The sequence below is a fragment of the Cyrtonyx montezumae genome, unplaced genomic scaffold, assembly GCF_038088225.1.
Source record: "Cyrtonyx montezumae isolate F1298 unplaced genomic scaffold, pur_monq_1.0 scaffold_12, whole genome shotgun sequence".
NCBI lineage: Eukaryota > Metazoa > Chordata > Aves > Galliformes > Odontophoridae > Cyrtonyx > Cyrtonyx montezumae.
The window spans coordinates 22,679,823-22,707,359 of record NW_027071848.1 but is presented as its reverse complement, the minus strand read 5'-3'; the positions used below and the strand labels follow the sequence as shown (position 1 = coordinate 22,707,359).

The 27,537-nt window shown below is 41.0% G+C and overlaps 1 protein-coding gene across 1 annotated transcript in view; it reads left to right on the top strand.

The window, feature by feature from the left end:
* The window catches only part of FOXO1 (forkhead box O1), a 62,816-nt gene extending 35,843 nt beyond the window's left edge, over nucleotides 1-26,973 (top strand). Inside the window, exons 2-3 of the mRNA XM_065730292.1 lie at nucleotides 21,683-23,039; nucleotides 23,421-26,973. Of these exons, the coding sequence (XP_065586364.1) occupies nucleotides 21,683-23,026 (1,344 nt within the window). The 3' untranslated portion in view covers nucleotides 23,027-23,039; nucleotides 23,421-26,973. The remainder of the gene's footprint in view (nucleotides 1-21,682; nucleotides 23,040-23,420) is intronic.
* The last annotated feature ends 564 nt before the right edge of the window (nucleotides 26,974-27,537 follow it).

Below are 27,537 nucleotides of genomic sequence, written 5' to 3'. Positions count from 1 at the left end.
AAGCGATGCATCTCAAAGCCCAGGGGTAGTTTAAAGAAAAGTCGGTCCCACCCAATGGATTTTGTTTCTGATGCTATCATTTAAAAGTAATGGAGAGAAAGAACGCAAAGGTTTGAAATCTCCCCATATTTGTTTATAATAGTAGTCTCAGACATCTATTTCTGGCACAAGGTAGTCGTGCTCCGGTGCCCTCACCCCAAAGCATAACATCTCTCTGTAACTTGGTTCACAGTGTGCCTGCCCCAGTGTTTTGGGGAGGTGGCCCCAGCTGTACCCTGACAAGCTTCAGGATTCACCCTGGGTCCCCACGGTCCTTGAGGGCAGGCTCAGTGGGATGCTCTCTCCTCAGCTGCAGCTCAGAGCTGCTGTACACCGTCCCCAAGCAATTTTGGAGCTGCACCACTGCTCGGGCTCAAATCTGTTGACAGCAAAATAGCTGGCCCACATAGCGTGCCATTTTCTGGGTTATGCAGCCAGGATGTTGGACTTGGTTGTGTTCCCCCAGTCCCATCTATTTAGCTATAATTCAGACTTCAGAGGCTTGTGGTTAGCAAGTACCTCCTGTGTGTGTCGAGGGTGGGACCCTGGGGAGGGACTGCAGTGCTCTGCTAAATGAACATCCAGTTTTTGTTTGAATTGAACTCGTATTTTTGGAACCATGGGTGACTTATTCTTGGAACCCCGTTTTTCAGAAACCCATCTGCATGCAACGTTGCCAGGATTTCTGGTACAAATATTTTGTCATTTGCTCTTGAGACAATCTGTTGTTTCAGTCCTGGATGAAGTTTTGTAATATGCTGCTTGAGATATCATGGAAAAATATCTAAGTGGTGGTGTAATCTTCTAGGTGAAAACACAGTTAAGCGTTTTTAGTAGAAAACTGATCATTTGCTTTTATCGATAAATAAAATCTGTTAAATCTCATTACCCATATTCTTTCCATATCTGATCACAGTAGCGAGGTTAGAGATATGTGAGCCACCTTTTCTTTTCCAAGTAATGTTTGAAGTTCTCACATTTGGTGCTCATTTTGTTCTGTATTTTTTCACTAATTTCACTTGCTCAGAGCATTGTGCCTGGAAACTCTTTTTATTTTTTTTTCCATTGGATTTCTTTCCTTTAGTGACAGAGCTCATTCCTGTCACTATTAGCTCACTTAATATTTATACAAAAGCAATCAGTGTATGTATAAAGTCCTACTTTTGCTCAACAGTGACTTAGTAGAAGATCTGCTGAGAACTTTTAGAAGGTGGAGGTTAAATACAGAGCAAAATCTTTACTTTTGAATGGCAATTTTTATTCTTTATCATACCTGTGTGATGCAAGACTAATTTCTCAATTTTCCCACTTAAATATATGTTCAGATATGATATATTGTGCTGTTTTAATGAAATGGCACTATACTACAAATAAATGCCATAGAGAATGTGGTCTGAGTAGTGTGCTATACAACCAACCGTGTTGGGTTATCATTGACCCTCCTGGTGCTGCGAATGATGTGATATTCAGATGAGTGACCGCGTTGGGAGCACATCAGGGTACTGTAGGCTGATTGTGTGTGGTAACCCCATCACTGCTACATTAAATGGTAACTTAGTGGTAAAATTCTACTTTTGGGGATTATGGTTTTTTTTCTTTTAAACCTTGGGGCATTTGTTTTGTTCTTTTTTTTTTTTCTTCCAACCCAAAAGAATGAAATGAAAAAGCCCTCTAGTAAGTGGGATTTCAAGAGAACTGTATTTTTTCATGGAACGATGAAGAAATGGAAATCAATGCAGTTGCCATGGTTGATTCTGGAGTCCTTGTGTTTCTCCTGTTTAACTGCCAGGCTCTGAGAAGTTAAATCCTCAACCTCGCAGGTGGATTAAGATTTCAGATGAATGGAAAAGAGTCTTAGTCATCCAATGTAATCTTCCAGTGGTGAATCTCACTGAACCTGTAGACAAGCAGCTCCAGCACCTCTGGAAACAGGTCCAGGAGTTAAAGGGTAAAAACTCTTAAGAGTTTGATCAGCTTCATACATCTGGGAAAGCCACAGCAGATTGTATTGTTAACCATAAGGAGAGAATGCTCTCTTCCCGCTCCAAACCTGGAGCGTGAGTTGAATGCTTGCTTGCCAGGTTTACTTTGGCATAAGAAGTGCTGGAGGTGGTGGCTACTGCTAAAGGTGTGCTAAGGAAAGCTCCTTTCTGCAGTGGCAGCTTTGAGAAAGCTTCACATACTCTCGAAATCCACGTACAGCACTTGCAAATACCATCCCTTTAGGTGCTCACCCCTCTTCACATTGCCATAGCTGGGCCTAGGAGCTTGCAAGCAGTGCTTGTTTGGCCATCACCAGGCACTTCTTTCTGCCGGTGCTTTGCTTGCTGTTGTTTTGCTCTCTGGAGATACCACGTGCCTGGCAAACTTTCAAGCCTGAGTGAGTCCGTGCCTGAGAGGTAGGCAGGGCTGACAGCACGTAGCTGTGCTGCTGTCCTTAACTTTCACTTGTCTCCTGCGTGGAAAATAAATAAATAAATGATGTGTGAAGGGGAAAAGCGTGGGAGGAAAAATGTCAGGAAATTCAAAGGTGAAGTTATTTCCTCCCTAAGTAGTATATTTTTTTCTCTGAGTGTTATTTCTTCCCTTCAAACAATGGGGTGAGTTTGAATCCATTCTTAACTATCAGCCTCACCATTGTTTATTCATAAATCCTTTCATGTGTATGACGGATGTTAGGAAAAACCCGGACCTGACTTCTCTGGGCAGGCTCTGAGTGATACAGGGCCTGTGCCCATTTGGGATCCCTGGGTGCCATTGCATTCATTCAACCATGTGTGAAGTTTAAATGTGTACACTGTGAAATTGCACAACAGTGTCAAAGCTTCATTCTAAAAAAGCAAGTAAATAGCCCAGATATGTGGAACGAGGCTTCCTGATGTTAATTGCTTGAGTGTAATGGTGTTTCCTAACTTGGTGCGTGTGTGTGTGCTTGCATTTGGGGGAAGGGGTGTTTTGCTGAAACAGGTGAAAGTTAGCTCTGTAGTATAAAACAGGAAGCAGATGGGTACTAATTAAAGCCCTGTTGATGATAAAAGGGTGACTGAGCTTTTGAAGCAGCTGCTTTCCTAATTTTATACATTGTCAGTACGCACTTTATATAAGAGCCGGCCTCCCCACACTTCATTGTTTTCTTGAAGCCGGAGGAAATGCGTGTGCATGTACGTGTATCAGACACTGGCCGAGGGATGGGGCTTACAGCATTTGTTTGCTTCCTCCTTTGTGTTGGAGAAAATAGTGCTTTCTGAATGTCTGACAAAGGTGCCAAGCACCATTTCATCTCCCTCCTCTTCTGCCTTTCCACATGCAAGTCGGCAAGATGCTTGTGGGAGTGCCTGCTGGCAGTGGCATTGTGGGTAGGGCAGGGCACCTCATATTGCAGCATCTCAACTCACCTGGGAGAGATGTATGTTGGAGGGAAAGTTATTTTTCCTTGCTGCTTGTTATTGCGCTGCTAGGCTTGTTCAAAGTTAGCTGGAATGTCAACAGCTAAAATACAAGTGAGGGTTTCAGCCTCCTGTGTGCATGACCTGCAATCCTCCTTACTGTTTTCAGTCTTCTTAAGGACTTTTTATACCGCTTTCGCTGCTTGTTTTTTATTTTTATTGTGAGGTTTGTAGGGCGAATTCATCTTCCAATAAATAAATAAAGATTCAAGGGTGTAGTACTGACATTTAGATGAAGGAAAAATCACCCCAAAGCAGTGCAGATCTTCATAGAGTAGAAACAGATGTTAATTGTAGTATTGGAATTCCCTTAATAGAAAAATCAGCACTGGAATGAGAGAAAGAAATGATGAAGTTTGCCTTGACTAGTTGAAGTTTTGTCCATAACAGACACAGTAAATCACTGAAACCTGCTACTGGGAATCAGTGTGGGAGAATTGGTTTATTTGTTGGAGAAAAAGCCTCTGTTCAGTCTGGGCGTTGGAGACGTTGTCATTCCAGCGGAAATAAAGTAAACTTGGGGTGGGACAGGAGGAGGAAGAGGAAGAGGAAAATTTTGATCAGGCACAGGCTTGAGTCTGGAATTTGGCAGATTCAGCGGACGGCAGCTGAGGTATGGAGGAGCGCCTTGAGTATGGAGCACCTGTTGTCACAATGGCCACGTTTTTTTCATGCACAGTGTTTGGGAACTGAGATTCTGTCCAGGTGGAGCTCTCACTGAGTTGCTCTCTGGATGCGCCTTTGAAGGAGCAACTTTACTGTTTTGAAGCTGCTGAAGCTCATCAGACTGGAGGTTCCTGATTTAATTTGAATTGGCTAAAGCTTAACTTTTGAGTAGCAGCCTCCACTCCTACCAGACTATAAACTGGAGTACTCCTGCCTGGTATGGTACTGACCTGGAGGAGCCCAGGTGTTCAGGGAAGCGTGGCCTGCTTCAGCAGCTGATGCTTGTCCCTCAGCATCACTGTGTCAATGTCAGGCAGAGGAGGTCTGCTGGTGTCATGAGACAGGCCTTCAGAGCTGCGAAACTTTTTCAAGATTGGAAATGTTGACTCCAGCACTACAGTCACGTTTCCATTTTAAGGTTTTGTAGCTCAGTTTAACTGGGACTCTCCTCACAGGCTTCTTGGATAATCTTTGCCTCCTGCCCTGGCCTGCTTGGTGCAGCTTTGTGCAATCAGACCCTGCAGTGATGTCATGCTGAATGCTGCAAAGCACTGCTGTCTACTGTGGCTTGTAGTGCAGCTGTGATGAAACTGTTGCACAACATGAGTCACATTCCTCAAACCCTTCTCTGCTAGTGCTGCTAGTGTGGGTTGTCCCTCCAGTGTCTTTTCACTCCTGTTGAATTACTTCATTGCTGCCATCTTGTTTTAAATTGAGGAAGGCAGGAGCAGTTATGTTCCCTGCCTTCCTGTGCTTCTCTTTCCTGCTGCCTATCTCCTCTGCCATGGGGGCATCAGGACAATGGGTTTGATATTCAGGCCAACATACAGACTTAGAATGTACCAACTCCGATTGCAGCTCCAGGCAACTATTGCCATAATTACCAGTAGTTACCAGCCAGAGTGCATCTCTAGTGGTGGAGTATGGAAAGTCTCTTTAAGATGTGGTGGTGGTGGTATGTTTGTGAAATGGTGGTGATTGCATTGCTGGTGCATGTGCAATGGTAGGCCAAGGTGGCAAAAGGTTGATGTTTGTCAGTGACAGTCATATGCAGTGTTTATATAAACGCCAGAGCATGTGGAGTGGGGAGGATGACCACAAGCCAGCAGAGTTTTCTAACCAGGGACCTGCTCTTGTTTGTCCCTCCCATATGAGGACCTGGGAATCCCTTCATAGGAATGACTCCAAAAGCTTCTTGCTTTCTGCGGCAGAAATGAGAGGTGGCAGCTGATGTGTCTCCTTGTTCCTATTCCTTGAAGAGGAATGGAAGAATGATAATGCTGCCTTCTTCCTTGGACAACATGGCTGTCTTCTCAGAAGGTTAGCTTACTCTGACGTTGGCTGGGTTGGCCATGACTGGCTCGGAGCTCAGTGAGGTGAGCTTACTGGATGCCAGAATGAAGTCTGAGAGGGCTTCCCTTCAAGCACATGCTGCACAATTAGGAGTTGTTCTCTGCAGGGCTGATTTCTTACATGTTCTGGTTTTTATTGCCCTTCACTGTTTGTCAAGAAGCTGTTGCTGTATGAGTGTACTTTGACATTTTGCTGGTGTTAATCTGCTTTGGGCTTATCCTCTAAATCAGCCTTTTGACGAAGTCTGGGGGGCTGGGTTTAATTTGAGGTGGTTCTTGCTCTGTTTCTAGGATCAGGAGCTTGAAGTTTTCTTATTTTCTTCTGGTGGTACTGGATTGCAGGAACACCATTGTGTTTGTAGAGAGGACATACAACTGGGCCCACCTTCTGAAGGCTTTTAAAAGCATTTTAGGGGCATCAGGGGGCTGTTGGGCTCCAAGCTGAAAACAGCTACAGTAAAAAAGACATGTTTGACTTTGATTAAAAAAAAAAAAAAAAACAAGACTCTTATAAGGTTAAGGCTGTTTGAGATGTAAAAAAAAGATGGGCTGCCCCTGTGATAATGAAGAGGAGTCCTGCAGGCTGCTAGGCATTAAAGGCTGCAGTGTGCCCCTAACTGTGCCAGGAAGCAAACACATTGTCCCTGCTGCTTTCTTTCTTAAGGTGAAAAGGCCTTAAGCACACTTTAAACGTGTTTCTGTGGTTCCTATTAGCCAGCCCCATGGTTTAAAAATTGCTGCCACTGGGGGATTGTATGCATTAGAGATGCTGCAGTTCTCCTTAGGTGTGAATGTACATCCTGATGTTTTGGTTTGTCATGCTTGTTCTTGAATTTCTTTCACATTTCAGTATCTAACAAAAAATTAAAATTAAAAAGACTGGAAATAGGTGAGATTTGCTAAAAGTTTCATTCACTTTGCTTAAAATAGCACTTCATTGTTGTTTTAAAGATATAGAGCAAGGAGAATTATGTTTTTGTTGCCAAAATTATTCAGTGTCTACTCTCTACTCTCTTTTGGAAAGTCAGTCAATTGTGTTGAATGTATGCGCAGGGAGGGGAGTGGGGTTGGCTCTTTGGGCAAGGTAGCTATAAGCTTCCTTATTGGATGTCCCAAAGATGCCTCTCTTTGAAGGATATAGGCAGCAGAGGAGTGACGCAGGGCTCCTTGCGTAATTGATGGAGGAGGAAAAAGGATTGAGCCCACATCCCTTTTGCTAATTTCCTGTATTTGAGCCTGACACTTACTATGAGTTTTAAGAAATAGCTCCTGAAAACTGCAGATCCCTTGGCAATTTCACTAAAAGAGTGTATAAGGGGGTACTAATCTCTCTTAAAATAGTAATTGGTGCATAGATATCATCCACGTAGTCGGTTGAGATCCTTCACTCACTGTTCTGAAGCTTGAGTTTTGGAAGTACCTTTTTTACAGAGCCTGTCTTGGAAGTGATGTTCTTTCTTTCAGCTCTCTCTCCTTACTGGATAAATGAGGAATGTTTAGATAAATCAAAACAGTTGATAACTGTAGTCATTTTAAGAGGTACAAACTTGAGCTCACAGCAAACAATGACTAGCTTGTAAATGCTGAGGTCAGAACTCTTCTTCTGTTGTTATCTTCACCGATTTTATTTTTATTTCAGAGAGGGAATAGTGAATGGGGGGAGAAGAAAGGAAGGAGGAGGAGTAGGGTAGATAAGCATTCCTATTGTTGTTTAAGGCCTAGCGCTGTAAAGTGGATACATTCAATATTGCTCAAGTGTAAGAGCAGATAAACTGCAATTATTTATGTTTACTCTCAACTTCTACTGCTACTTTTTTAATGCTTTAGACTCCAACTTTGTCAGGCAGAGACTCCCTTACAGTGTTGCTTTATTGGTGCGGCTCCTTTGATGTAGCTTTGTCAAGCTGGCACTATTAAATTTAATTTAGCATAAAAGAAGAGGATGGTGATGGCTGATGTCGAGCCTGGCGTATGTACAGCTGATGGCAGGAGTTGAGAAAAAGAAAAAATAGTGGGTTGATGCACAGGGTCTCATCTTTAAGAAAACTGTATTTCCATAATTATTACTATCCAATTGGTAATGATTTGGCTCAGCCCAATCTTCAGTTCCTGTACTACAAGGGCTGACATATCAATTTTTTTTGGTTTACAGCTAGAAAACGTTCATAAACTCTTCAGATTTACAGACGTGTAGGCATATTCTTTCTTGCAATCATATTTGCATTTTTATTTACTTAAACACATAAAATTTGGGGATGGGGGAGGATTCTGTTATTGCTGGTTTGCCAGCAACAGCTTTAAAGAAGAATTTGTTTTTTGAAGGCTATTATACACTAGGATTTGCTTGAATAGGCTGCTGATGTCTGTGGGGTTGGGGAGTTATCTTGCCAACTTACCTTAATTGTAAGTGTTGATAATCTAGAAAATGGGTTATTTTGAAGTTCATGTTGAAGTGATCCAAAATAAGGTGTTTTTAGATGGGCTTATTCTCTCTGCCCAGTGAGAAGAGAAAATGCTAGTTATCTGAGCCTGTATTTTTTGGAAGACTTCAAGCATATACTCAAGCTCTTAAATTCTGAAGGTATATTTTCCCCAAAGGTGGCCAAAGGGAATACATAGTGAAATAGTCATGTTTCTTTCTAGAGAGACAGAAATCATGCTGAATGGGAACTCAAAGCTTGAAAAATAGCATCCAGCCTAACCCTATTAAAATTCCCTGAGAAATCCCTGAAAGCCAGTTCTGAACTTTTTGCTTTGCAGCTGGGATGCTTTTGTATGGATTGGTGTGATGCTTAGAACGTCTCTCATGTTGGGAATCCTGAGAGCATGTGCCTAGGAGTTGCAATGGGATAGCAGCAAGGATGAGATCAGATGAGCAGTGGGGATGGCATGGAGTTCAAAGCCTCTTTTCTAACTTTCTGCCTTAATGTTAGGATGTACATGGGCAAATAGTGCTGCTCCTGGTCCCTGCCTGTGCTACTGGCACTGCCTGTGTTTAGGAGCTGGCTCTAGAAGAGTTTTGTTGATGTTTTTCTTTCCCCCCTATAATTTTATAAATCAACCTCCAGCAAATAGAGTTACTTTAGATTCTTCTCCATTTATACAGCCTATTCCTTACTCCTTTTTCTTTGTGTTTTGTTCTGGCCAGGTTTTTAAGCCAATTGTAGCTGCGTTTACAGATTAAGCTGTATGAAATTATGGATTATCTTCCAGCTGTTGTAGGTTAGCAGTGGACAGGAAGAAAGCTGGAAATGCTGTATATTGCTGTGTAGGCATTTAATAGAGTGTATTAGAAGTAAAAATATTGCTTGTTTCCTCTTTGCTGTTCAAAACAACCTGAAGCATGTTATGACCAACATCTAAACAATAACTGCAAGAGTAAAAGCTAACTTTTTTAACAGAGAAGAGCATGGCCTGACAAATACTGTGTGTAATTTATGCCTATATGAATAATCAACAAACAAAGTACTTGAAAGCACCTGATCTTCCACGGGGATGAAGTTAATTTCTTTTTACAACAGAATGAAAATGTGGAAGCATCCCCTGTAATATCTTGAAGACTGAAAGTAATCCAAAAATAAAAGAGCAGTAAGGGCTGCAGAGCCTGCTGGAATTTGTCAGCAGTTTGATGAATCTGGATGTAAATCCATAGATGTATTATGATTATAAAATCCATAGATGTATTATGATTATAAAAATTATAAAATTCACTTGGCTAGATACGCAATATTGGAAAACAAGTTTCAGTGAACATGCACGCATTTTTTTTTCTGCTTCATTCTTGTTTTTAAAGAGACCCTTATGTGATCCATGGAATGACTGACTTCCTGTGTCTTGATCGGTATTGCAAATGACAGCTCCTACTACTGACACTCCTGCTATTTTTAATCTGATTTAATTTTTTGTCCTGTGAGATTATTTCTCTTTTATTTTATTTTTTTTTTTTGAGACGAGTGCCCCATTCTGACCTAGCAAGCAGATGCTCTCCGAAAAGTGTGCATCTCTGGAGTCTATGCTGCCTCTGTCTCTGAGCATCTCCAAGAGGGAAAACTAAACTGCAGAATTTTAGGAAAAGTTATTAAAAGGAGATGAATAATTTGAGCAAGTCCCTGTAGACTGTCTTAAGGTTTTCTTACTGCAGCCTTTTGAATTGATTAGGGCACTTCTGGTTGCTTGTCTCCATTGTACCCTTACCACAGTGCTGGGGAAATCTAGAGGAGAGCTCCTCCACTTCTTTGTCTCAAGGCAAAGGCACGGAAGGCAACCTTTGTGATTGAGAAGTTGGATGGTGCAGTCCTTAAATTCAGATGAAGAACAAGGCAGGCTCTAGCTGCCAGTTACCCATGGTTTTTTCATTGAGGAAGGGTGGAAGCAGTGATGGTGAAATTTATACCAAGCCAAGAATGTGGTGACCTCTAGGAGGAGGGAGCCTCATCAGAAAGCTGACAGAACTTTTAGAGATTGGGAAAATTAATGAAGGGCAATGGGAGTGTTTTATTTATTTATTTATTTTCTGAACTGAGTGTTGCTGTGGATGTCCCACCTTCACAGCTCAAGCCTCCAATTGATTTCCTAGCATCAACTAGGGACAAGAAAGGTGGAGTAGTCTTTTTTTTTTTTTTTTAATGGAATGGAGGCTGTGTTCTGCAGAAAACCTCAACAGGCTTTTGCAGAAACTCTCATACACTTAGTCTCAGTTTTGCCTCCCATGCTGAAGAATTGGTGGTTTCTCCCTGATTTGTCCTGTCATCAGCGTGATGGCAGTGTCCCTACCAGACCTCCTTGTTCTGCCCCTGGATGTCCCAGTGTGCCCAGAGCCTCCTTGTGCTAGGTTCTGTTCTGCTGGGAGCAATGGAAGGATGAGTGAAATCCCTGAGCAGCCATGATGAGGCTGGTCTCTTTTCATATATCAAAGAGGACAGGAGGAGAGGCTGGCTAAACCTTGATAGCAGGAAAAAACTAGGAATGACAGCATCCAAAATGACGAAGAATGTTCATTTCTGCATAACAGTGTCCCACTGCTGTCTTAGTTTATGCTCAGTATGATTCTGCATCTCTCTTGTAGGTGTGTAGTTTAAAAAAAGGCCTCAAGCTTTTTTATGTCTTATCTGAGCTTTTATTGCCCACATAGTAGTATTTTCCTTTAAAGAAAAAAAAAAAGGTATATTTGGGTAGCAATTTGGGTAGTATGATGAATACTAATGTACTCTTGGACTTGCTTTATTAGTTCCATTCTTGTCTTTAAAGACTTCTCTTCTCTTGTCCTTTTTACTCTTCTGAGTTTGGGAGAGAGGAAAGCAAGTAAATACAGAGCTGATGGTTTAAGTCACTGCTGCCAGATGACATTCTATGGGAATGTGGACTTGCCAGTATGTAGATTGTAAATAGTCCTTTGATTTAATGAGGGTCTGTTAAGTACAGAGCACAGCCTACAGTAGTGAGGGAATAGGAACGCTTCCAAAAGTGGTGTGAGGGCAGAAATTCTCCTTTAGATTTCCTTCCCCTGTGCCCATCTTGCTCTGAGAAACAGAGCTCTGCTTCCCACAGCCTGCTGAAATGTGGGCTGTGAGAGCGTCCACGGGTAACTTTGTTCATTGTTGGTGCTGCTCATTTTGCAAAATTGGGTGATCGTGGCTTTATAACACCGAACAGATGTCATAAAAGCCAATGATGAGCGCCAGCGCTTCTTGAAGCTGCAGTCTGGAGAACATCACAGAGCACTATTCAAGAAGAGGATGCTGGCATGAACATTGCAACCACCCGCCATGAGTCTGCTGGGTCGTGAGACCCCCGTGACACAATACAGACTGAAAGGCCTTTAAGTTTAGACCACGCCTTGTTTGAAAAAGAAGTGGCCACAACTGGCTAGACAGTGGAGAGGGGCAACGTACACATGGAATATTGCTCAAGGCTACAATGAAATTGGGTTAATGCTTTCTGTGGGCATTGCAGTAGTAAATCATGTTATATAAAATCCACTATGCTGGGACCAGGCTTGAACTGGAAGCAGCTCTCCAGAAGAGACTGCGCTGGTGGTCTGGCATGCTTCTCTAGTGAGAAAAAACCGTACCAAGACAAACGGTGTTCAAAGAAGCTGTGTAGAAACATAATACGTAGTGTAAACCCAGTGTTGGTGCTGCTTTTTGGGGGTGTAGGAGTAATTGAAAGTCGGTAATTGCTTCTTGCTACTTTGGAAAAAAAGAACTAGTATTAAAAACAGAGTAAAAATGATTGACTATTGATGGCATACAACAGTATCTACATATTCAGAGACGATGCAGTCGGTTTAAGAGAACCTAAATCTAGTGCTGTTTCAGCTATTTTAATAAACACTTACAAATCCATTTTTTTTCTATTAGTATTTTGTTAACAAGAAAATAATATTTTATTTTCTTTTTATGAGCAAGATGGATACAGGGAGAATTGATGAGAGGAAAAATAAATAGGCAAAATGATGACTTCATGCACTGGACTGTGCTCGTGTACAAAAGAAACCAAAGGGAAGAGTAATGTCCCTGTCTTCTTCCCTCCATTTCTCGTGGTTACTACAGCAACGTCAGCAACATGAGGTGAAATCCGAAGGGTTGTTTTCTTAAGTTGACAGTGTCCCCTTCAAACGTAAAACATTCAGCATCTTTTCCACTAGGTGAGGTAAAGAATCTCTAAAGACGTGGTGAAAACAAATAACACCAAGGGACTCCATTTTATTTTCCTTTCAGCAGTTTTGGGGGCTACCTGTGAATTTGAATGGCCAGTTGTTGCATTTCATTTAGCCAAAATAAGGATTGAATGCACAGTGAGATGTAGTGCAAGATATTATTCAGCCCATAAATGGAAGGTTTTGCCCTTCTTTTTACAAGACTTGCAGTTTCCTTCAGCCAGGGATTTCCTGTGAGGCACAGCTAACCCTGCTGCAAAGGAAACTTGCTGCTTTCATTGATTCTTTGTTTCTCAAAAACTAGTATTCAGTGACACCCATGTCTGGAGAATTTTGCTCCTTTGCTTGCTTGATGAAGAAAAGAAAACGTTCCCTCTGCTAAACTGATGCAAGTATGTAGAGTATGTATTTTTCTCTTTTTTTTTTTTTCTGTCATCACAAAGTCAATCCAAATTTTACATTATTGCGTCTGTACATCTTCTTTGGTGTTTTACTTCTCAAGGTAAGAAATACATTCAGGGTTGGTGGCTTTATTGGGTGAAAAAACAAACAAACACTTTTCTGCTGCCCTTGCCAGATGAGTTTGTGCTCTGTGGGAGCACAGGACTGCATCCATGTCCAGAAACTGGTGGCTGCTCCTCCTCTGTCTCCTTAAGGAGGGGTCTGTGATCAGCCAGGTCATGGCAATCATTCCAACCCTCTAAGTTATGGATGATTTTGTGAAAGGATTAAGTCTTAATCCACAAAGATGAAGAGAAGAGGATGTGTGGTACCCTGGTAAAGCATCCATTTGGAACCAAACCTTTGGATTAGATCTGCTTGTGCCTTTACACCGGGAAGTGACAAATGACCCCATTTGATCATTATCCAGGACTTTTAGCATTTAAACCTGATGTTAATCCTCAGGTGAAGCTTGGACATTTCCAAATTTTTAACTTTGCCTCTTACAGCTTTTGAAGCCAACATCCCCTTTCTGTTGTTTCCTGGAACTTCTCTGAATATCTACAAAGGGCAGTATAAAATTTGCACCCTATTTTTGGACTGTGGTGTTTCTCATCTCAGTGGTTTCACTAAGGCTTTGACCTATTTCTCCTTAGTGCTGCTACTTTGTGTTAATGTTTTAGTAGTGCTCCTCTTATAATCTAATCTGCTGGCCTAATATATTGATATATTTAGCATGGATACACGCTTGTACCTCGTCATTAGAGCAAACAAATGTCAATAAAAGGCAGCTTAGATTTAAAAAGAAGAAAGAGGCAAGCTTTCTATAAACAGTGCAGTAGTCTTTGTGATGAATTGGGTGTAACCGTGGAGAGTGGCAGAGGTGAAGCAGGCTGTCTGTTAAACAGGAAATGAGTGATTAACATTTTTTGTCCTACTGATCATAATTATTCCCACTGGCTGAAAAAAAATAAACACCTCTCAGTCTCTCTTTACTGCAGTTGCAGAATAAAATTGTAAGCAATTAGTCATTCTGACATTGTATTGATGAACAACTACTTCGTTACTCCAAATGGATTTATTTATTTTAATAAACTTCGCTTATAATTGAGATTCTTGTTTACCTTGTAATCTCTTTGTGCTCTGCTCTCAGCAACAGCTTTGCCTCAGACTGTTATCCCTGCTGCAGTGCTTGCATCCCATGGCTGCAGCATTACAGCCTGCACTGACTGACTGTCACGGGGATACTGTCTGCCATGGATCATGATGGCCTTTCTCATGGCTTATTGCACTGCAGATAACTAACCATTGTAATCCCTTTGGGTGTGCATTAGAGGTGCTGAGCAGTGTCAGTCTTGTCTGTGATGTCATTCGACAGGTTATCTGCAGGTCTTCTCTGTCTTACCTTTCTCAAACAAACAAGTGAACTCTTCAAAATGTATTTTCTTTTTTTGGGGGGAAGGAGTTGATCATATCTCTGACATTAGCAAGTTGATTTATTGAATCCTTTATCAGTTTTTCTCTTTTATCACCCAAACTTGATGTCAAGGCACCCAGGTTGTGCATGCTATCACAGAATCGTAGGGAAGAGTAGAAGAAGTAGTAGTAGAAGAGACCTCTAGAGATCATCGAGTCCAATTCTCTTTTGCTACTTTGCATTATAGACGTGGTTACAGCAGGGGCTGCTTTTGAGGGGAGAGGTGTGAGAAGGCTTTAAGAGGGAGGCAAGGAGCCCCCAGCTATCAGGGCACGCTGACTTCAAAATGTTCCTCTTCCATGAGGCTTCAGTCTTGGCCTCCTGTATCACTAGTGAGGTAAGGAGTCATAGAATCATAGAATGGCTTTGGTTGGAAGGGATCTTAAAGCCCATCCAGGCCCAACCCCCTGCCATGGGCAGTGCCATCCACCAGCTCAGGGTGCCCAGAGCCCCGTCCAACCTGACCTTGAAATGCTGCTTCTTCATCAGAAGCATATATGCGTATCCATATATATACATTCCATATTTCTGGAAAACAGAATTGTCAATCTACAAACAGGAATTCTTGTATTTGTCAAGCACTTGTCTTTTTCTGCCTGTTGTAACGGGAGTCTTTGTTTGGATTGTTCTTGGGTTTTATGCTTACCATTTCTAAACACCCCTGTGGAGAAAGTAGGAAGGTGTTAACATTTCATTAGAAATATCCAAATTGCTAGTATGGAAAAGTGCTTTAAAGGAGTCTTCAGTTTTGCAGTAGCACTATTAGGATTTGTCTGGTTCACCAAACACATAGTGATGCCTGCTAACTTTGTATTATTTTTTCATCTTATGTTTATGCATTTCCTTATTTTCCACACTTCACTACTTTTGCTTTTATCTGGATAGCTATCTACTTTTCTGTTCCCTTCGTCCTATCGCTTTTCTTTCACAACTTTCACCCTTGAAATGGACAGCTTTTAGACAAACTTGTTGTCTCTCTTGGCTTCGCTGAGGATATTGCCAGAGACAAGGAAGTTCCATTTGACAAATTCCTTCTAAATATCTCACAGTTTTCATATGCATCTTCGTCTGTTGTTTTTCCTAATCAGTGTCATTTAGTTTCCTCGGCTTTGAAATGCTAACAAATGTTTACATATTTGGTGTGTGCTATGTCGATACCGTATCGTCCCTGTATTGTGGTTGTAGATCTAAAACAATTATAGATCAGAGGGTTCAGAATACAGAAGGGTGGTCATGAGAAGTTCTGCTTGGGTGTCATCACATCTGGAACAATCTTCAAGTGTGCACTTGCCTTGCATGTGTACTTCTTATGTTTTGTATTTTTTTTTTGAGCTTTATGCTCATCTTTTCTAAATGCCCCTGAAGATAAAGTAGGAAGATGTTAATGTTTTATTAGAAATGTCCAAATTGCTAGCATGGAGGAGTGCTTTAAAGTAGTCTGCCTAGAATGAAGATTAATAATGCATCTTTCAATAGTGGTTGGGAATTCTTCAGATACGTGTCAACAGAGTTGCTGGACCTGACATGTGAGTATGCCAAGTCCTTAAACTCTGAAATATAGAGCTGTATATGTATTTTCTGTTACTGCACGTTATGTTTCAGAGGAGAGAGCTCCAGTGGTTGTGAAATCCCTTCCAGTGCATTATGGGGCTAGAGGATGCAACCTGGAGGATGGGCAACCCATCAACAGCTGTGGAGAGGAAGTGCAGTAGGGTATAAATCCATGGACTTAACTGCAGAAGGAGCAGGACTTAGATTATTGACACTGACATATGAGTACAATAGACCTCTTGTGTCCAGGAGAAGCATGTGTAGTGGTCTTACAGTGATAGCATACAGCCTGCCACATTCTTGTACATTCGCTCAGGGAACAAAGGATTGCTGAAATCTCATCGTATGAAACAACCTGTGAAAGTATCTCCATGTTTGGAGATGATGTTTCGTGGGTGGTGTTCTGGGAAAGACTCTCGCTATGCTACCATCTGTAATGAAAAACACTGAGATGCAGTACAAGGTCCCTTGTAGCGTTTCTGTGCTTTTTCCAGCTGAAAATTCATAACCATGTAACAGCGTAGGACAAAAATGGAGTCAAACAAAAGCACCCCCCTAAGAACAAAGGACCCAAAAAAGCATGACTTGTTTGGGAGGAAATCCTGCCTTTCCACCTTCACGCAGCTGCAGGTGGCAGAATGCCAGCCCCTTCTAAATATGACTCTTTGACCCGAGGCTGGGTGACATGCTTTCTGTCCATGCTCTTATCAGACAGCAGAGAAGGCTTCTGAGCTGTAATGAAAGAGTACTGCAGTTGGGTAGCAAAGATAGCTGTTTCATTAGCAGTTGAAGCCTGTTACTCTGCAGCCAGCTGTGTGGTTTTAATGGTGAATTTTGTGGAGTCAGGAACCCTCTTGAACAAGAAATATGGTTTAAGGCCATTTTTTGTGCTCTCTCTTGACCAAACGTTTTTCATTGTTAAACATTAGCACTGAGCCCACCTCAAGCACCATGTGCAGCATCTGCACTGAATTTCCTGTATTCCATAGTTGTTTGTTCAGATAAACAGGATTGCCTCGCAACAGGCTTTTGTACCTAAAGAAATCTTGCTACATCTGGAGTTATCAATATTCTTTTTTCCTCCTTAGCCTCTTCAACCTTGCAAACTTGGCAGGATATTTGGGAACCAGAGCAAGGCAGGTGCAGGCAGCATTACTATTCTCATCAGACTTGCCACAAAGATGATCAGAGGGCTGGAGCACCTCCCTTGTGATGAGGACAGGCTGAGAGAGCTGGGGTTGCTCAACCTGAAGAAGAGAAGGATCCAAGAAGACCCCAGAGCAGCCTTCCAGTACCTGAAGGGCACCTACAGGAAAGCTGGGGAGGGACTTTTTATAAGGGCATGTAGGGACAGAGCAAGGGGAATTGGCTTTAAACTGAAAGAGGATAAATTTAGATTAGATACTAGGAAGAAATGCTTCACTGTGAGGATGGTGAGACACTGGAACAGGCTGCCTGGAGAGGTTGTGGATGTCCCCTCCCTGGAGGCATTCGGGGCTAGGCTGGATGGGGCTTTGAGCAACCTGGTCTAGAGGGAGGTGTCCCTGCCTATAGCAGGGGGTTGGAACTAGATGACTTTAAAGGTCCCTTCCAACACAAACCATTCTGTGATTCTATGAATATATGATTCTATGATTTTGCTAGGCACTGTCTAACAGCCTTAACAGATACTCTGTGGTGCCACTTGCCACGGGTAGCTCTTGCTGCTGTCTGGTTGTTAATGGTGAAGGAAACCTAAGCAAGAGTGACAGTGGACTTTCTAAGAGTCCTTTGCATACTTTCCTATGAGTTTTTTTTATGACTTCTTTTTAGAGTGGCTGAGGCTGCAAGAGAAGGGCGATTTGTACATCTGAAACTGCAGTAAAATTCCAGTACACAAACCTAGAAAAACAGGTCTCGTGTCTTCTGTAACAGCCTCTGTAAATGCTGGGTCTTCACCTTTTCCTGACAAGCTTTTGCTTTGGTACCCTCTCCACAGAAGCCATCAATAGTGATGATGTTAATTGATTGAGTCTATGACTTTCACTCTTACCAGTCCTCAGGAGCCCGACTTTCTTACAAAGCATCTTCCTATTGAAATATTCAACTCTCCATTAAAATAAAAAAAAAAGAAATCTCAAGTCTCACCTGGTTTCCTTTTATTTTTTTTTTCTGAATCACTGTTATCTTAGGTGATCATGATAAAGACAGTATTGAAGTGTCATATTTATGGACAGTTTATCTCACTCTTCCATACATATTTTAGATTTTGTTTGGAGAGATCTGAGAATTACAATCAAATGCTGTTCCCCTGTAAAAACCATTAAAAAGCCCTGTTAAAGCCATTTCTGCTGATGGTAATGTCAACTGACTAATAGCACTTGTAGACAATAATAAATTGACATAGGAAGTAGTGGACTGCTGAGTGACTTCTGAATGAAAAATTGGTGGGCAATCATAAGACTGTTAATTTTTATAGATATACTTAGCCTGTCTTGCTCTTACCGTACTGCTTTCCTCTTTGTTATGGTTGTGTCTGTCTCCAGGTGCTAAGTCCTCCACCTTTATTGCCATACTGATGAATCTCGTCTGAGATGCTGTGGTGTGCTTTATTGTAATACCATCAGCACATGCACCTTGGTAGCAGATTTGTGATAAGAGATTGGGTTTTATTTGTTGCTGTTTGTTTTTCAGTACCAATGGTTTTGTCCATTCCTCTTTGCTCTCCTTTACCTTTTATGTAGCTGTAGCAGCACTGTAGTTGAACAGGGAGTGAAGGAGTCAGTCTGGGCCCACATAGGCTTTTGCAACTCTTGAGTCTCACAGCTCTTAGAATACTCTTCAGTACCACAGCGTGATCCTGGAGGAGGCTGTAATGAACCTGGACTATTGGAAAAGGTCTGCAGTAAAGGTTACACAGGAGCTCTACTTTCCTTTCCTGTTCCTGCTCCAAGGAATGGGATGGAAGAAAGATAGCCAGTGTGTATGTGTGGCCTCTCTTCAAGTACAGGTCTACACTGTTGTTAAGTTTAATAAAGCAACTATGTTTTCAGGTCTTTAGTAACTAAACACCAAAAAATTCACTAGGAAAATAAAAATAAAAAATAACTCTACTTCTGCCACTTGTGTCTACTTGTAAGACTTTTTCCTTTTAGCAGTTATTCAGATTAACATTCAGCTGCATGTTTAAAGAGTATCTGTTGGGATTAAGTACAGTACTGAAGATCAACAAGGATCCAGGAGTTAAATGTCTTGGACTTACTGATAGTTAATGTAAATCAGTTTTAATTTATTTGGTGTTTAAGAGCAAACTGGGTGTTCTTGCTGCAATGTGGTTCAGTTTCATGAAATGTTAGAAAAGCAAATGAATAATATAAGTGTGTAGATTTGAATGCGTCATTTTCTTGGCTTCTTTAGTTTTATTAGCTAATAGTTGCTCACTAGGAGCATTCAGCAAATGTTGGCATTGCGTATTTTGGCTCTTCTTCAGCAGAGACCACCAATCTGTGTACCCATATCTCCTGGTCTTTTTGTTCAACTATGGCAGTACGTGCTAAGGTTTGAAGACCAAACGGGAGCAGACTTCCTGAGCTTCATCTCAAACACGCAGATTCAGTCCCAGGAAACACACCACAGGTGGCAGCAGTCCGGCTGGAGTCATAATGTGGCTTTGATAAAATTCCAGCACAGATGCTTTTGGACTGCCCTGGCACTCACTGGGAGCCCAGCTGGAGATGTAGCTGGTTGCATTACGTATCCATCAGGTGGGCTCTGGGAGGCTTTGCTTCAAAGTCGTGCCGAAAGCCGCCATCCGAAGCATCTTACAGCACGCTGAGGTGGCGGGGCTGCAGCTCACGGTGCCTCTCCTATGGCTGCCAAGTTCCACTGCTGAAACTATACTTTTTTTATCAGGTCATGTTTGCGTCTGGCAAAGATCTGTAGACACAACATCATTAACAGCAGTGCATATTTTCACAAGATTTACCTCTTCAACACTTTTTCCAAGTTAGTAAATCATAGCTTCTTTAATGTCCTGCTGGCTGCGTGAAAAACAGGAATTTATGTAACAAGCTCTGGGCCGCAAACCTTTTCCTGTTAGGAAAATTTTTTTTTCATTGTTGGCAGTGTTAGGAGACAGCTCTGTTACTCAAAGAGTGACCTCAGATGTCCTCAGTGCAATAATACCAGATTATAATATTTTTGATGACTAAGGAATAGCAGTAATTTCTTAAATATTTAACGCTTCTCTTGCAGAGAAGAGGGAGTTGAGCATGAGCAGAAGATTTTCACTGCCTGATGTTCTGCATGCCTTATATGCTTATTTTCATAGTCAACAGTCAGCTTAAGCCAACTGGGTATGTTTACAAAATACAATAAAAAAATGAACTGGCGCAGGAGGTTTTTTAATCAACAGACGTGTAGAGCAACTTTCTTGCGACATTGCTAACTCTGGAGTTGTGTCAGCCTTTAATTCCGCTTTGGCTCTACAGTGAAAACAAAGGGCTGGCGGGGCCAGCTCCCAGCACTCCTCGGTTCTTTCAACCCCAGCCATGGGCTAGTCAAGAGACAGATCTTCAGGCTTATCCTCCTGACACGGTGCTAACACCTCATTACTTCGATGTCAGGTTGTAGGGAGGGCGGATGCTTGCCATGAGCCCCGCAAGGCATCGAGGACCACAGGCCTAAAGCTATGCAGAGAGGAAGCCCAGGTGATGATATTTTTACAGGGCTGCATGTGGTGAAAATAAAATTTCAGGGCTCTTTCACTGCACAGAAGATGAGATTTTGATTGCAATTAGGTAGTATCAAGAAAGATTGGCTTCCTTTCAAAACCGAATAAGGAAATGCTGAAATTTTTGCTGGTGTTGAGATAACTGCGATAATTTGTTAAATAAGGTTCTCTGCAGGGGAGGGAGAGGTTGGAAAGGCTTCTGAAGTTAGTCGGATGTTTTGACTCGCTATTGGGCTGGCTGAAACACAAGCTACCATGAGATTGTCTTCTGCCATCTTCTGCTGTCCGGGAGCACTTACTGACACATCTGGTGTGAGGCTGTGCTCCTATGGGGACAACCTCAGGATGCTGCAGTCTATAAGGCGTTAACAGTGTTGTCCAGGATTGTCCTGGACATGTTGGGAATGAGGCAAGATATGCATGTTGGCAGTAGCTTTGAGAAACCAGATGTGCGCTGGAGGACATGTAGGATATAAGAGATGAAAGAAAACCAACTTGGTATTACAAAGAATAGTCACTTGTTGACAGGTCAAACTGTAGGATTAGATTCTTCTTTTTTTTTCTTTTTCTTTTTATGATGCAGCATAGCTGGTGACTGAGGAGATAATGAAAAGCTTCAGTATCCCCTGGTCAGTCTTGGTACAAGACGTCTTGTGCCCTCAGGTATTGCATGAGTCAATGTTGCATATTAAAATGTTGATTTTGAAAGAGAAAGATGGTTTTAAGATTAAAGTTTTAAATGCAAGTTTGTCTGTGCTATTTGCATTCCTCTCTCCCTTGTGATTTTTTAGGCATTTAGTTGTGTTTATATACAAGAACTTAATCCTTGATTTTCGTTGTGGTTTTTTTTTTCATTTGACACAAGTCATTTAAAATTCACTAATGTTCAGTGACAGTATACACATTCTGGAATGTTTGTAGGGTTTGGTGAAATGCGTGACGAGATCCCATCATAATGGCTGTAAAACTGGATCTAATATTTCTGAATTTTGGATTAAAAAAATCCCTAAAATCTGTCAGGTTCAACTCATTAGAGTGAAGCTGATAATGAGATCTTCAGTGGGCTTTTTGATCTTCTGGTATATTTTGCATCCTAAATCTTGAACATGCTGAGCATGTCTTTTTATATAGCTGAATGTTGTGCAGGAACCACTGGTACGAATATGGCATTTGGAAACTAGGCTGTATGTAAGGATTCAGTACTGAAGTCTTTTTTTTTTCTTTCTTTCTTTTTTTTTTTTTTCCTGAAAAGATTCTTACAAATGTAGCATCAGAAGAGGTCTCTCTTTGAATGCCGTCAGAAATGTAACCTGTGTTCTTACACCTTGTTTTGTTTTTCAGAATTCAATCCGTCACAACTTGTCTCTGCACAGCAAATTCATCAGAGTGCAGAATGAGGGAACAGGGAAGAGTTCCTGGTGGATGCTCAATCCTGAAGGAGGAAAGAGTGGCAAATCTCCTAGGAGGCGAGCAGCATCCATGGATAACAACAGCAAGTTTGCAAAAAGCAGAGGCAGAGCAGCCAAGAAAAAAGCATCTCTTCAGTCTGGTCAGGAGGGAAATGGTGACAGCCCTGGATCTCAGTTCTCGAAGTGGCCTGCAAGCCCCAGTTCTCACAGTAATGATGACTTTGATAACTGGAGTACATTTCGACCTAGAACTAGCTCTAACGCTAGTACAATTAGTGGAAGACTTTCTCCTATTTTGCCAGAGCAAGATGATCTTGGAGATGGGGATGTGCACTCCATGGTATACCCATCATCAGCCACCAAAATGACTTCTACTCTACCCAGCCTTTCAGAGATGAGTAGTTCAGAGAACATGGAAAATCTTTTGGATAACCTTAATCTTTTGTCACCTAACACGTCAATGACTGTGTCAACCCAGTCATCATCTGCTACCCTGATGCAGCAAACACCAGGTTACTCATTTGCATCTTCAACCACAAGTATATGTTCACCAAATCCAGACTACAGGAAATTTACGTATGCTCAAGCTAGCATGAACTCTTTGCCCCAAATTCCTATGCAGACTCTTCAAGACAGTAAATCAAGCTATGGATCGATGAGCCAATTTAACTGTCCTGCAGGACTTTTGAAGGAGTTACTGACTTCTGATTCTCCTCCGCACAATGATATCTTGGCATCAGTAGACACTGGTGTTTCCCAGGCTGGTGGCAGGGCGCTGGGCCAAGGTGTACTGATGGTCACTAATTCAGTGATGCCAGCTTATGGCAATCAGCCGCCTCACAACAAAATGATGAACCCTAACGCCCGCCCTCACCAAGGACATAACCAGCCGACACCTGCAGTTAATGGCCGTGCCTTGTCACACACAGTGAACCCCATGTCACATACTTCAGGTCTAAATCGCTTGTCAACAGTGAAGACTTCGTTACAAGTGCCTATGAGTCACCAGATGCAGATGAATGCTATGAACCCGTATGCCCCTGTTAACAGTTGCAACGGCTATGGAAGGGTGGGAATTGTTTCCCTCCACCAGGAGAAGCTTCCCAGTGACTTAGATGACATGTTAATTGAACGGTTGGACTGTGACATGGAGTCGATTATCCGTAATGACCTTATGGATGGAGAAACGTTAGATTTTAACTTTGACAGTGTATTGCCTAACCAAAGTTTTCAGCACAGCGTAAAGACAACCACACACAGTTGGGTGTCAGGCTAGGATGTAGTGGGAGGTAAGCTGTGCTTTTTATAATAAATCTGAAAAACAGCTTAAAGGGAAGAGAGATGTCAAATGCTTAAAATCCAGGTGATCACCTTTGTTGGCATGTGAAGTGCCTCTGTTCCAGTCAGTGATTTTGCCAGTCCTTTATTAGTTTGTAAATCGGGTTTGAACTGGTGCGCTGAGATCGCTATGTACCACCTTCTCTTACGTCACTTGGAGCGCTAATATTTTGCCATTGATATTTTAAACCGAAAGTTTCTGGTAACCAATAAGTAATGAAAACGTTTTTCCTCATTTAATTTATTTTAAACTAGTTTGAGCATATTTTAATAGACTTAATCTGTCGGTCTGAATGTTAATTTGTTGTTGTTGTTGTTGTTTTTTTTCCTAGGCTACAGTTAAATTCTCCAGACTTGTCTGACAGCAGGAACTGAGAAAAGCAGTACAAAGATGTCCTTCACCTTCCTTTTTAATTTTCTTGACAAAGCTGTGTGCGTACACTAGCTTTTTTGGGGTCTTTTTTTTTTCCTTTTTTTCTTCCTTTCGTCAGAGTTGGCAGCAGACTGATTATTTTCCTGTACAGGATGTTTGCCCAAGGTTTGCAGGTTATGTGCTGCTGTAGATAAGAACTGTGCCATTGGAAATTTCATTACTCTGAAGTGCCAAATTCACTACACCATATAATCGCAGCAAAGACTCTTACTTACATCATGTTGTGCTTTCGGTTTTGTACAGTATGATCTGTAGAAGAATTGTTTTTTAAGACTATCTGTTTTGGTCCAAGAAAAGTTTATAAACTTTTGTAAGAATACTGTGATGATCTCATGCCCTACGTAAGTTTAACCTTCATTGATGTTACCTGTGTTCTGATGATTTGAGATAACTGTGGACTTGCCTTGCAGCAGTACGAACTGCTTCATTCTACTTAAAATTGTCACACATTTCATATGGGAACAGAGTAACCGGTTAATATGATCCTACTAAACTCTCACTATTCAAAGCAAACAGTAGGTTAAATGCCATTTGATAAGTTACCTGTATTCATGTAAATTTATGCAAGAATATATCTGGGTTTCATTGTCAGACTAATGACTTTGTTGTTGGACTTAAGATAATTTTTGGAATACTTTCCAAGCTATTTTTCTTATAATTAAAATCTACTTTTGTTACATAGGCAACTTAAAAAAATAATTCTGAGATCTGGCAGCATTCATAACCTCTTCATTTTGTACAGTATTTTAACTGGATTAAGTACTTGTTTTTATAAATTTCCCTAGCACTTGGGAGTGCTAATAAAGGAAAAGCTTAATAAGTATATTGAATACAAAACATTTCTGTCCCTTTTTTTGTTGTGTGATGTATAAAAATAGACAACTTTATGTTTAGAAAATATTTAATCAGTTTTATATATGCATTTTTAGAAATGTCATCTGCTTCTGCTATCATTTTAACTCTTGACTACCACAGAGTGTTAAGTATTCATTGTTAGATGCTTGTACAGTGCTTATTCACCCTTATATTTATTTCGTGGAGGTCTCATAATGTTTGTGCACTTGAGAGCAGGACCATTTGGAGAAAATTCACGATTCTGATAAAATTAAGGACGAAATTGATCTTTTTCTTACTTGGCACTGGTTTTAGAGCCTGTCTGTGTTTCTGTCAGCATGAAGTGTATTTGAGGTGGCAAAAGTGCTGCATTCTAATGGCAGGCTAAAACTTGTGTGATCCTCCCATTAGAGGAAAAATATATCACTTTTTTCTTTTTTTTTTTTAATAAGAAAGAAAAAGTAAGTGGGAAAGTTATACAGACACAAGGACCATGGAATAGGGGTGAGCATTAATGATAGAGGTGCTGTTCCTGTGGAAACACTTGCTCTTGTTTGAGAGGCACATTGACAGCTTCCTGAGGATTTTCAGTGTTGGGTCAACAATAAGAGATTTCTAATTATTATTATTTTTTTTTTTTGCAATTAACAAGGCAGTTTTCATGGATGTGTGGAGCATGGGCCTCACCTGTCTTTCCATTGGTCTACACACCATTTGTGTTACAGAAATCTTTGGAGCTAATGGGATGAATGATTTTTGTGCTGGCTGAAGAAGGAGAGAAAAACGCCTTTTCACTGATTATTGTTCTGTCCATGTCACTCACAACTGGAAAATGTTCTAACTGAAACTCTGCTTCCCTGTAATGATGAGGTATGGTGAAGAAAGAAATGGGATGTGCCAAGAAAATGAACTTTAGTAACAAGCCATATATTTAATGATTCTGTTAAGACTTTCCTAAGACTCTGCAATGCATCTACTGATGTGCTAGCATTTAGCACCCCGCTGGGCTTAAATCACTACTTACTACAGCTACTTTTTAGATATCTAATTACAGTTGTCAGCAGTTCCAGGGGTTGACGTTAAGCTGTCCTGTGATATGGGATCTCCCCCAGTGTGATAGTGGTCTTTGAACTGTTGAGCAATAAATGTTTGTGGTGCCGAAGCCTCAGTGAAGCAGCCTGCTTTTACGGCCAATAACTTCAACCAGCATAGTCACCATCAGCTTCACAGTCTCTGAGACTTGATGGTAAATCCTGGCAATGGGCTCACACATGAGTTTCTGAAGAGCTTTCTTTCTGCTGCATGTTTGTTCGCAAATGGGGATTGATAGCGTAGTCTGTGGTAGACACAAAATCCACCTCTGTGTGCAAAGAAGGCAGTTACATTACTTAATGGTAACTGCAAAGTGTAACTGCATGAGGTTGCAGCTAAACATGCTACATTTAACCCTATGCCTCCTGTTTATTATTTACTGCTACTGTACAAGTTCCTAGACATGGATATTTTCTTCCTTTCCTTTTATAACTATGAATATCATAAATATAGCCATCCCTGAGTTACAACAGTCTGTAGGAAGCCCCTTTTAATTACTGAGAGGAAACAGTTGTAGATAATCAGAGGTTTTGAGCTGTGCGGTCGAATTTACTTTCTTTTGTGTGGTGCCATTCTAATATTTTGCAATTGTAATTCTGGAATGCTGTGAAGTCTGATGAAGGGTGTGTTGTCTGCCTCGAAAGCAAACATTATGTGACCTCTAGTAATAAATCCTTTTTCAGTAAAAAGTACCGAGTTTCTGGAGTAACTTAGTTTGTCAGAATTGTTGTAAATGATTGGTTTGTGAATTGTGCAGATGATCTTACCTATGCAGCCTTGTTTTTGACTTTTCTCTGGTTTGTACTGTTATTAAAAGTTTATTGTATTATAGAGCTGTTCAGATATTTTAAATATAAAGATGTATTGTTTCCATAATATAGCTATATATGTTTAGGTAGTAGATGCATTAATTGGAAAGCTCTGCTTTGATAAACCGACGATTTGCCTACACTTATAAGCAAAAGTCATATTGCTTATTATTGGCTTAAGTCAACAGAGCGTCCCTAAGGAGAGAAGGTAAAATTGGACCAATTATAAAACAGTATAAAATTTGCACTTGTTAAACCACTGGATGTATGTTAGTACTTTTTTTATTTTTTTACTGATTTGAAATTCCTATTTTCATGATGAAATTGCTAGGTTCCTTAATTTATGACTGATTTTAAATAAGGTATTCTCATTATTATTATTATTATTATTATTTTTGGTAATCGTAATGTAAAATGCAGCATGGTTTATGCAAACAAAAAGCAAATTCCTTGGCATTAAAACTGGCCTCCTTTTCGAGGGTGTTCCACAAACCAGCAATATCTCGAGAGATTGGCATGTACATACTGCTAGCTCTACTTGCGAGTGGCGTGACAGCTCTTCAACGCTTCCCTGCTCTGACTTAGTCACACTGCAGAATTAAAATTCATACGTGGATATTTTCAGAAAAGTGCCTGATGTACTTCTACAGACACACGAGAACAATCCCTGACAGTTTGTTGTATAAAGCCATAAATGTATATAAATTATGTTCAAAAGGTTTTGTGTCCTTTCTTGTATACGGAGAATGAGATTTGTACCAGGATTCTGCTTGTGATTAGTAGTCCTTCTGCTCAGACGTTGTCGTAATCGCTTTCCATACCACGTAATCTTTTTAATGACGATGATCCCATTTGGACAATCTTGATGGCATTAGCAATTTTATATGGAAAAATACCTCATGGTACCCAGTCTTGCCTGACAAGGTGATACCATATTAATAAGCAAACACTAACTGCGGAATAGTTAAAACAAAATTTCCATGACTTGGTATAAAGGAATTTGTCTCAGAATTGCTTCTGGAATTGGAAGTGTGGCAGGTACAGGAACCCAATAGGGCTGTGTTGCAAGTGTTTTATCACATAGCGTGCTAAACAAAACTTGTTTACAAGTCTTTGAGACTAAACGCAAGAAGAATCCATGCCTGACTCGCAGAGCTCATGAGAGATTTTGTGTAGAGGCACTTTGTTACTGGAAGCTGCATTGTGCAGTGCAGACCTTGTTGCTAGTGCTTCGGCAAGCGTAGTTCAGAGAAAATGGCAAAAAAAAAAGTCCTGAAATCC